The sequence below is a fragment of the Halyomorpha halys genome, unplaced genomic scaffold (assembly GCF_000696795.3).
Source record: "Halyomorpha halys isolate HHAL.00 unplaced genomic scaffold, Hhal_1.1 Scaffold595.1, whole genome shotgun sequence".
In the NCBI taxonomy this organism is placed as follows: Eukaryota; Metazoa; Arthropoda; class Insecta; order Hemiptera; family Pentatomidae; genus Halyomorpha; species Halyomorpha halys.
In genome coordinates, this window is record NW_027112496.1 from 588,706 (window position 1) to 601,124 (window position 12,419).

At 29.9% G+C, this 12,419-nt stretch overlaps 1 protein-coding gene across 1 annotated transcript in view; it reads left to right on the top strand.

The window, feature by feature from the left end:
- LOC106684612 (uncharacterized) overlaps positions 1-12,419 on the top strand; it is a 48,284-nt gene that overhangs the window by 14,661 nt on the left and 21,204 nt on the right. The window contains exon 3 of the mRNA XM_014426798.2: positions 7,975-8,263. Within this exon, the coding sequence (XP_014282284.1) occupies positions 7,975-8,263 (289 nt within the window). The remainder of the gene's footprint in view (positions 1-7,974; positions 8,264-12,419) is intronic.

The following is a 12,419-nucleotide window of genomic DNA, read 5'->3' on the forward strand; positions in this document are numbered from 1 at the left end:
AAATACATCGGGTTGCTACATTACACAGCATACTAATTAATCCGTGATCGGACATATACAAATTACATATATTTACATATAATAAAAAAGTTAAAAAAGAAAACAGTTTTTTTTCCACAGTTCCTTTTACAATTAATTCCAGTCTACACACTAAATACAAATATTTCAATTCATTTTTTTTTCTTTCCCTTTCTTGTCCCTTCAATTACACAATTTTCATTTCATTTGATCGACAAATTCACTCTCTCGAATTCCCCCTCTCAGGGCAATTCAATTCTCCCTTCGGACAAATTCATCCTCTCCAGTGACATGTTAAACTAATTCATTATTAGACCGCAATGTGAGATCAAACCCGAGAAATAATAGTCGATCAGTTTACAGTAAAACAAACAAATAAATACATTTTAGCAAACCAAAACTAATACATAGATTTAAAGGAAAATATTATAAAAAGTTGGTTAAATAAACTGCTTGACTGGATAAATAGGTTTAAAAAAAATAAAATTAATAATAATAATAAAATAATTTGATGGATAAATAAGATAAGGAAATAAATAAGTTAAAACACACAAATCGGTCCACATACTAAAATAAATAAATAAAACAATGAATAATCTCAGAGCTAATCCCAATGCAGGTGATGGTGTATGATACCCAGGAAGTCCAAAATAGTATTTTCTGCCTAGATCACTATACCCCCGATGCTAATACCTAGTCCTATGACGCTCCTTATTCTTGTTATTGTTCCGCGAGTTCCAAACCAGAGGCCTCTCACGATGAACTATGTCATCTATATCATCTGACAGATGCCAGATCAACTAATTGTTTGTAGATTCTATATAAGGTGGATCGTTTCCTACAATAAAGCCAGTTTTGATTTCAGATTCAAAGTGTCTTCCCCCTCTTGCAGTTTCATTTTTTTTTCTTGTATATGTATATATATATTTAATTTCATATAAATGTGGCTGTATTTAGACTATATCCTGCAGGTAGCCAGTTTCCATAATATAAAAAATTATTTAAATTAATAGTGAGAAATTTAAAATAAAAATGAATACATCTGCCAAAGGTTGAAATTAATTTTTAAATATCACATTATTTGAAACATATAACTATTAATTTATGAATACGTACTGATTAAATCTTAAATTAAACAACTCATTTAATTTTAAAACAAATTTTAATCATTTCTTACAGAGATTCTAGGCATAATTTGGAGTAAAAAGAATGAAATTCAATACACATGCAGACGCGCTCACACATACTTTCAATATTTTGGTAACGTTTCGTCTTTTTTACCTTTAGCCATTTTCAAACCTTTTTATTTCTTTCATAACACAGTCATGTGGGCGTGAGCAATTTACGACCTGAATAGTCAGATCTTACAAACATTATTTTAAAACTTAAAATATAAACATGCTAATAACTTATAAAGTGGATCTAAATCAAGTCAATACAGAAAATAATTCATTTATTTATGAATTGTTAATATTTATTAACGTAAGATCTTAATACAAATTTTAAACCTAATTCATCTAATACATTTAATTAAAGCACAATATAATATAAAGATTCTTAAAAACCAATCTAATTTTATTATATAATTATAACTTTTTATTCTCATGTTTATATATCTAAACACTTTAGGATTGAAATATTCTAATCTTATTCTAACAATTATTATGTATAACAAATTCGATCCTTCGTATTATTATGGTAACATTACTTATATAAATGTATTATATTATATAACCTACTTGCTACTGATGTTATTCTGAAATAAATACCAGAAGAGAATTATCCGATTTTTGTCATCTTTATGACTAAAATAAACAAATTTTGTAAAAATAAATACAACTTGAAAGTTAGGATATTAGCTATATAAACGGTTACGCTCAATTAGATCGCTTCGGTCGAGGGTAATTTTCCTCGCCCGTCTTCAGTTTATTGTCTAAGGATTTTCCAGAGAATTTCACGTAGTTATTTAGTCTAAAATTGAAGCGGAACAAAGAAAGAAGGGGACAGTTCACTAAATATTTATAAAGATGTTAAATATTCCCAAGGGTTAGTAAAAGTATTGTTCCGTTTAGGATGAAACAGAATGAGACGTGACTTGCTCTAGGTATGCATCCCATGTCACGTTGACCTATTCACACTCAGACTTTCATTCTTCCCATTTCCTCACGATCGGAGGCATCACTGCGTCTAAACCTCACGCGTGCCTCACAAAACCACTAATTTTGGTCAATACAAAAGTTCTTTTTGGTACTATTCCTCCTTATTTTTTCATTGGAATACCATGTCTTTTTGTCAACTCTTCTATATAAATGAACTTCTCAATTGTCATTTGTCGGTATAATAATAAGGATATAATTAAGTCCATCCATATATATCCATCATATAGCATCTATCATATATATCCTTCATATTGCATCCATATATGCATACATATATATCCAGCTTATAGCAACAGACTTTACGATATTAGCAAGAAGATACTATTCAGAAAGACGTAATAACTTCACAAAAAGTAATCTATATAAATCTGGATAAATATTACAAATATGCTGAAGTATCAAAACCTTTGTACCGTTACGTACAGCTGTGATTTAGAAACCACAATACAATAAATGATCACAATAAGATAAACCTGTAGACCACAAAGTGCCAAAAATAGATCTCTAGTAAACCAAAAAAAAAGAAGGCCACAATCATTGAAATAGGAATTCCTAATGACAAAAATGTATACGAGATGGTTAGAAAGAAAACAAGTATATATCAACAGTTCTGAGGAACTGAAGGAACCCTACCGCAAAAATAAGGATATGTGTTGGCCTTTACCATGTTGTAACGTATCGTCCAAGATGAGACATTTGTTGCAAACAACTCGGACTTAGTTCCCCTAAACCTGGTTAGTTCATCATTATTAAGTCATAAATTGAGCCTAACACCTGCCTTACTGAGTCCAGGTAGATGAATATTCGGAGCAATGGGTGATGATGTGAGAAATTCTGAAATGATAAAAAACATCATATACAGGTGGATCAAGAGGATCAGTTATTAAGACAATTATATTGAGACGATGTTTCTTAACTTTATTGTTTCCATAGTCATGTTCTACAATAGAAAAAAAACAATTCCTAATTATAAAAACAACATTGTACTTAGTATAATTACTTACAATTGTCTATTACTGTGTGTTCTACATTGCTGTGATTCAACAAACTCAAGGTTTGTGCAAGAACTAAATAGGGCTGATATGGAGGAAAGTAAATGTGGGTTTGTTTTCCGAAAAATTCCATTCTGGAACTTCGGTACAGAATCTCGAAAGAAGGGTATTCAACACAAATATAGTTGTAGCTAAATAACAATAAACTCTTACAAACCTGACCAAACTGCTCTCACCACACATTTCAGAATAACAGAAATTCAAATTTGATACACCAAAAATCATGCATCGCGAAAACAAAATTAGGCGAAATTTAAAAGAAATTAATCTATGTAAAATAATAATAATCGGGCTATCAACGAAAGTTAGATGTTCAAAATTTTAATTCGTGTACTCCAACCTCTTAAACACATAATACATAATTAATAACACTAATATAAATAAACAAAATACAAAAAAGAAATAACATACTGACTATCTGCTAGAAAAAATAGTTACGTTATTAAAAAACCAAACAAACCCACGTTTACTTTTTTCCATATTTCACTTGCATTGTTGTAAACGTTACTAGGTTACTCGTATTTTGATGTTGTATTAAACCGACGGAGATGCTTACTTGCTAAATTTTTCGAAAGTTAAAAGCACGAAAGCAAAAATAGATTAAAACAGTACTACATATTTAAAACTCCTAACCAAGCTTCTCTTCCTTGTTTGGAATTGTTTTTAATAAAAATAAATAATTCCAATAGCGAACATGAATAGGATTAATTATTAAAATAATTAAAATTTTGTTATAATTATTGTTTTAGACTTGAAAATTGAACTCATTTGCGGCCTATTCTCGAAAAAGACAAATAATTCCTGTTCATTAACCAATCGTTTCCAACCAGCACAATGGTTTTGGTTATCTATTGTCTTTATTATTTTTATTTTTTATTTATCTTTATTTTTATTTTTATTTTATTTTTTATCATATATGCGATACAACACGAGGAGGCCCCTCACCTCCGGTCTCAAAATAGCTCCTGAATGGATAACACATATGCAAAATTAAATATAACAGGTAACCTTAAAATACCAAAGGTAGTAAAAGGTAAGACACAACACGAATTACTTTTCTTTCTTGCACAGTAATGCACTACTAATTCACATTTTATTTCTGTTTTTAGAGGGTTCGGAAAAAAAAAAAAAAAAAAAAAAAAAAAACACAATGGTTTGTAGAGACAACCAGTTTCTTGTTTAATATAGTAACATTGTCTTTCAAAGATGAAACTTGTCTGAAATTAAACAATGTTCTCAGAAGCCTGAAACTGTTATTATTTTTTTTTTAATATTATCACAACAGGGCCCTGTTTCATAATGAAAGCTAATAGTATTAGTCCATAGTACAAGTGTAGAAACTGGTGTGGTAATATACTAACACTTATTTTTTTCATGATAGGGGTGATTATTAGTAATATTAAAGGAATTAAAAAATATTAAAGTACAAGATAATACTGTACAATTCTGTGTTATTGAATTAAGATAAATCTACAAGACTAATAGTATTAGTTTGTACTTTATTATGAAACAGGGCCCAGGTGTCTATCCTGGTTCTTGAAAACTTTTGTTTATTTTTCAAATAAATGTTTCCCCTACAACTCGGGGTGTACCTTTAATTATACCGAGGCATAATTAATTTTTCTTAGGACGTCGAGTTTAGACATAAGTTGTTGTTCCAAGTTACAGATCTAAAGCGTTCTGAAAAACACCAACTGATTAGAAATTCTATATAAAAGCTCATTTTAGAATATTTCACTAACTTAAATTGTTAACCAAACTAACCATGTTGTTTAGGCAACAACAAGCTATGTCGACGTTTCAAATTCAGAAAATGTTTAATGAAAAACTAAAACTGAAGTAGAAGAAGAAATGAAGACGTACATACGATGCTGCAAAAAAGTTAGTCCTAACATGTCTACTTACGACTATTGATCGACTTACGAAGTCTTTATCTTTCCGCCACCGTACTTCAGATATTGTAATACCGAGCTACATTATAAAATTAGCTAAAACTAGGACTTTAATATTATTAGTACATGCTAAGACGAATATTATTTAATAGATAACGTTAAAAAAAAACCTAGAAACCTCTCAAAATCGGCATTAGTTGTTGAATCCCTTCAAATTTAAAGAAAAGAGAAATATTGCGATAGTAAACAATTCGAATCTGACTTTCTAACAGAAATATACGCTTTAAGGTAATCTGAGTAGATTTTTCAAAATATTTTGTGGATATGTGGTAAGCTTAGTTAGAAAACAAAAAGTTCTACGTAACTGAAATTACACATTTGAAGTAGGAATATCCATGAGATGTAACAGAAAGTACAACTTTATATTAGTATATTATATAATTTTTTTAAAATATTTTTTTTGAAAACGACTTCAACAATTTATTAAACTCTTTATATCAGTTTACTATTAAATAATGCTTAATATCAGCTCAGTTTTATCTCAATAGAAATAGTCTGACAGGGCTTAGTTGTTACATTTTAAAAATAAATGGCACCAAAGTACATATTTTATTTGAAATAATTATAAAATTCTCATTATTAGTGTTAATTAATATAGATCATTAAAAAAAAGTAGATTATTAACCACAGAAGGAATAAGGAAAAATGTTTATTTTCAGATGTTGAAAGCAAATTTCCAGAACAGTAGTGATGTTGACGTGTAAAATAACTTAGGAAAGCAGAAGATTAAAAAGAAAAAGAACTATTAACTATGAAAAAATTTTAAATAAACTCCATTTATAAATGAATGTTTCAATGTTGTTATGGTTCTTACGTCAATCAGTTGATACTTAAAATTGACAAGATTAATTTAAACTTACTTTAAGTTACAAACTTAAAGTAAGGTGGTAAGTGAAAGTTGTATTTTGAGCATACAAAAATTAGTATTAGAAAAAGTTCTATACTGGCTTTCTTGTTTTGAAGAGAGCAGCAGAACTGATTACCAAATTAATGTTTTCTTGGCATTATAAATAACGCTTGTAATCTAATAAGGGATATAGATAATTCTTTCGGTTACTTGTTAAGTAAAGTATATGGCTTATTAGGTGAACCAATTATTTTTACTTCCACCTCAAGAGAGTTAAATAGGGTAGCTAATAAATTCGCTATCTCGTTACAGTAGCTTAGGGCCGCAAGGAAGGGGATTACTTTTCTTAGGGATCGGCATTAGCCTCTAACCCCCTTTCTCAACTTTTAATTTATTTTTTTTTTAAAGCGTAATTCAATGCAAAGTTTCGTTGCTAACTCTGGTAAGAATTTGTTATTTTCCTATATGATGAGTTATGATATTCAATATGGATATTAGATTTTACTCAAAACAGGATATAAAAAATCCAACGCGTTACTATGTGTTACTTGTTGGCACAATCTTCATGTACACAAGTCTAGTTTTTCCAATTGATTGTGATAAATATTTTTTTTTTTTTTTTGTTTATCAGCTTATTAAAACGTCAAAACGATACAATACGTTTAATTGATTGTTATGGTCCAAGTTACGGAACATCTTCACGGCTCTAACATTTACACGGTACGTATAAATAGAAAATGGTATATGAAACAAATGTATATAACAAAAGGAGGAAAATTAAAATGATTCAAAAAAATGAATAATTACAAATAGATATGGTACAAAAAACTTATGAACATACATGCATAAAGTAACAAAAAAAATAATTTCATGAATCCATGAAAGATATATAAAATAATTATTATTACTTAAAAGGAAACTGAATAAGTAGAAGAGGATAACGTAGTAAAACAGGAGAATGTATATGAAGATGAAGTTTTAAATCTCAACGCAACAGGTGAGTTTGAGGAACCCACAACAATATTTATTTGTTTTATATTTTTATATAATGAATTGACTTTTTTTCACTTTGGTTTTTTAAAAATGTACAATCCATTTGTCCATAAATAAATCAATAAGTACAGTTATAAACGCATTATATCAAACAATGTTTTAATATAGTAATATAAGAAAGTATAAAAATAATTGTAAATGGGTCCAACAAAGCTATCAGTTGCCTTAGGGATTAAGTATAAGTATAAGTATAAGTATAAGAAGCTTAAGCAATGCTACATGCTCTCAGGAACTGAGGGAATAACCAAAACGAACATACTGTTAGGAAAAGGAGCGGGAATGGCGGTGTTTGGTCAAAACAAATGTCAGTTTGAATTAAAAAATGGAGAACTGAAAGAAATATGCAAAACAATAATTTATACTTTTTTGAAATAATAAAGAGTTCATCTGGACCAAGTAATACTCTCGAAGAATGAAGGGCTCGAAGTAAGAATTTTGTAAGTCCGCCAGATTATGCAAAGTTCCTAAATTCAACAATTTTTATTTAATGTTTTATATAGATCATATTTCGTAATATGGTCAATATGATACAAACTAAAATAACATTATAGAGAAACAAAAGAGCATTTTGCACAAAAATTTGAATTTTATGCAAAACATAAGTATATATTTTATTTTATAAAAAAATTTATAAGATCATAGTGAGAATATAATGAGTTATATGTTAATGACATATTGCCCAAGTATTTGCTAGATTTTAATATTCATCAATAAATCAATAAATAACAGGTATAAAAAAATAAAAATCTTATTAAAATTGTGGATTGTCACATTCTGGCTCTAAGCCATTCAAATATGTGTATTTATGTATGAGAAATTACGATATTTAATAAGAAAATACCCAATCAATTTTAGTACAAAATTATTTTAAAACTTATGTATTATTTTTATAGGTGAATGTACAAGCGTGTTAAAACCCCTGATAGTCGGCTTGCTGATAGGAGCCTTGGTGAAGCTGCCTCTGCTTCTCTTAGGCAAACTGCTGCTGCTCAAAGCGACAGCCCCGCTGGCAGTGGGTGCTGCTCTGCTGCCACTGGGCCTGTACGCAGTATATCGCAGTTCTGTACAGCAGTCTGATCAGAGCAAGCCCTCGTCCCGCCTGTTACCTGAAGACTGCTTGCTAGCAACAGCTTGCAATCTGGGTGCAGTTGCTCCAAAGTCTGCATTATCTTCTGCAACTTGGTATGTTTCTAAATGTTCTTTTAAAATACTTGATTGAGTTTTTATTTAAATCTCTGAGATAACAGTTCTTGAAGATCTTCCTGGAGCTTATTTTAGTTACGTACTTCATATATGACCAGCTAATATTCAACTTTCATACCGACAACAAATAGAATTTCTGCGGAAGACAGTCTCCAGAGATTTATCTTTGTCAATAGTTCTTTTCCAGTCTAGGATAATCTTATTTAGCTGGAAGAGACTTTGACGCAAAACATACCCATGGAATCCCAAACACTGTACAAGAAGAAGCTGAAGTTCAATACTCCAACTTAAGCCCTTGCTCCTTACAGCTCTGCTTATTGGTCAGTGTCTCAGAGCAAGTTATTGGATTTTTTAAATTTCATTATCGCTAAAGGTTTCAATTTACCTTCAAAGAAGATTAAAAAATCTTATTACTCTTTGGTATATATCAATTTAAACGAATTACTGAAAACAAAATCAGGCAAAAGTGTACATTAATAAAAGAAATTATTGACTGTAAACATTTTCCAAAACTATTGAGATATTAGTTAACTAATCATTTTCGCTGAAATCAAAAGTAGAAGATGAAGTTAAATTTTCTATAACTTGAACCCAATGAGCCGCTTATGAAGCTTTCTCCAACAAAAAACATGCCATGCTAGAATGGCTTTTTTACATTAGACAACCGATTATTAAAAATCAGAGTAGTTGAAAATGTTAGCATTAATTAAAAAAATAATATACATTGTTTGTTAATTTAACTGTCTAAATAGAAATCACAAATTTCAGCCATAGAAACTGAAAGCCTATCTACCTATAATGTCACATACGAACAAAAAGAAAAATGATTTCGCGACTACATCTCTACTGCCTTCAGTAGAGATAAGAACTACATTGTATTAATACAGATGACCTTAGCAAACTACTGTCGTGTGCTACATGCCTCCGAAATGGTCCCTAGAACTTACTAAAGCATTATCTCCGAACTCATTCTGTACATTCCCGTGAAATTTAGCTGCAGTCCTTGCATTACTAGTCCTACTTCATCACTCGGTTCTATACAAAACACACAGCCCTATCCAGGGGCGATTTTTTAGAACAAAACAAGTCTAAAACAGAATATCACATTCCAAACCCATTTAGTGCTCACATAAACGCATGACCGATCTCCTTTCGTTAATGGCTAAACTTATTGAAAAATTATACTAAAATGTTTCATTAATACATCTTTACACAATTACCAATTTGGTTTTGCCATCACGATTTCCACTTCTTCGTGGGATCACAAACTTCATTCCCACGCTTTTCATAAGAAACTTTAAGTAAGCACGTTCCTTGATGTTCTGCAGGTGCTAGGGAGAGTTTTGTATACTGTAAGCTCTGTAAAAACTGGAATAAAATGAAGTTCTCCCTAACGCATATTACGTTAATACTAAAATCATTGATGAATTTTTTAGTACCTTTTAATTACCTAAATTGTAATTAATAATGCATTTTTTAAATACACGAGCGCCCCTATATTCCCTTCATTAGTAACGAGAACTGACATAAGGACTTGAAAACTTCATATGTCCAATCAACTTTAAAATTATCAATTAAAATATTTCATGAAAAACGTAATAACGTAACGTAACTAACAGAATAGCTCTCAATTTGTCACATTTAGGCATACCGGGCCAAAATGCACAAAGCTACAAAGCAAAATATAACATTACATATACAGACAAAATTAAATTAAATGAATGGTATACAAATTAATGGGAATAAATTTTAAAGCGTTAGATTTTTTAATTTTATATTATATATAATATATTAATTTTAATCCTTTTATTAAAAGGAGAAAAAAAAACAAAAATTACGGGACCACTATTTATTTTCCAAATTACATTCCTTTATTTTCAAAGGATATGATTTCAACTGCATTACTGTAGTAGAAGAAAATGTTGGCCCCTTTCCCGAGAAATTTTGTATAATGTTATTCAGTTGTATGCTGGTCAATTTGTTTTCTGGAGTAGAATAAGAAAAGATATTGTTGATTTTATTAAATAAATTTACATTTCTACATCTAAAAAAGACGAATGAAAGTCTAATTTCAGCTTTTCAACATTTTTAGTAACCTTGTTTTAGTATATTATCTCAAGGAGTTATGAACACCAGTAGACATCGAGAGAAAAAAAAATCTACAGAAAATTAGACCGAAAAAATTAATATTTTTTTATTTTTCTAAATGTTTATATTTATGTTGTTTTGTTTTTTAAGGACGCTAAAAACGAATCTGGCTTAATTTTTCATAAAAATAATTTTTTGGTTTGGTAAGGCATCTTTGTAATTAATACAGCTAGCCATATTTATTATTTTATACAACAAACAAAACAAAAAAATCGATTTGTTTATAATAACGTGGAGATTCACACAGAAAAAAGGAATATAACAATACTTGCTAAAATTTTATAAAGTATATTTTGCCTGATATGCTAAGATGGAATGGTAAGAGCACTGTGAGATCTGTCGAGTATGTTTCGACCTAGTATCACTAAAAACTGATTCTTTAAAATTTGCATTCCCAAGGCCATCACTTTGTTAGGAAGTGTGGACCCTATTATAACAATAAGTCTACAGTCCATCTTTCATTTATTTTACTTAGTGAAGAATTTGGTTCCTTTAGTTAGTTTTAAACATGACCTTCAATTTTCTCCAACAGTCAGTTTGACAACCCACCAAGTTCAGAAAATTTATAATTAAACCCAACACGAGCTATATCTTCATTTAACTGAATTGGGTTCCATATTACCATAAGTTTCCCTACTAACTAAATCAAAAGACGAGATTCGACCTTGTTGGAGATATAAAATTTTGTGCTTCCAGTAAATGTAGACAATTCAAACTAAAAAAAATAATAATTATAAAAACAGAGTAAGGTAGCTGGGGAATTTGACTTTCTTGACCAAAGCGATCTCTTCTGGTATTTACTCTCTGGGATTACCTCGTGACTGGTGACAGTAAAGCCAGAGACCTGAGGTTGTACCAGCCTGTGTCCGACCAACTGTCACCAGCTCTTTATGATTAATAGTTACTGGAGACTGTGAATGGGTCACTCGCTCCTGTATTGTTTTGTCCCAGAGGCACGTAAAGTTTGCCAACAAGGCCACAGCAAAAGGGCAGAAAATGGTCATGCCTGTTTTCTATTTTGCAGAGTCTCTGAAAGTGTCAGCTTTGAAATTTTTTAAGCAGCTATTCTTCTTCATCAATTTCTATTTCAGAGCAAGGTCTGGAAATAGGTTACCATCCTTTCAAATATCCTAATAACATGACATGCTTGACTCCTTGTGTATAGTAACAATCTATATCGCTCCTTACTATGTTGTAGTAAACATATATTTAAAATAACATATTAATTTTGGGGACCATTCTATTAAAGGTAAGTATATAAACTCATAAATGAAACATTTGATGATAAGTAATAATTCAATGTCTAAGAATTATTCTGTTTATTTCAAACCTAATTAAATAAAATATATATAACAAATAACATTTTTTAGTAAACATTTGACTTATTTACATGAGATGCATCCATAATAATTTTTGAAAAATGAATATAATGACTTTTAATATAATATTATATGTGTGAGAGGGATCAGTATCCAGCGACACTTCCTCTAGGCGTGTCATAAAATTTAATTATTAGACGAGAAGATACCTCATCCAACTCCTTTTCAATCTGCTACAAACGTTATTGGGTATGACTGTTATAAACATTTATGAAAGTAGGATGCTCATTAACTTTTTTATGGAATCGTTTGAGTTGGTTTGTAAATGACCGTTAACAATTGACATGTGAATGTCAGGATGTAAAGTTGTGTTGCCGTAACAAAGTGCTGAATGTTTTTACTGAATAAATTTTTGTATGAATAAAGTTTGTTAATGTGAGGCTTTTTTATTATTCCAAATAATTGTGGATACATAATTGCATACATCCAAATTAGTTTCATATCAGAGTTTTACTTTTGATTATTACGAAATGAGTGAAAATGGGAAGACTTGGTTTTTGATTTTGGGCTTGCCACTCTTTATATATATATATTTTTTTCCGGGAACAACGAAATAATCAACTTGCTATATTAACATATTTTATTTATTGACGAGTAGCGGTGTATTT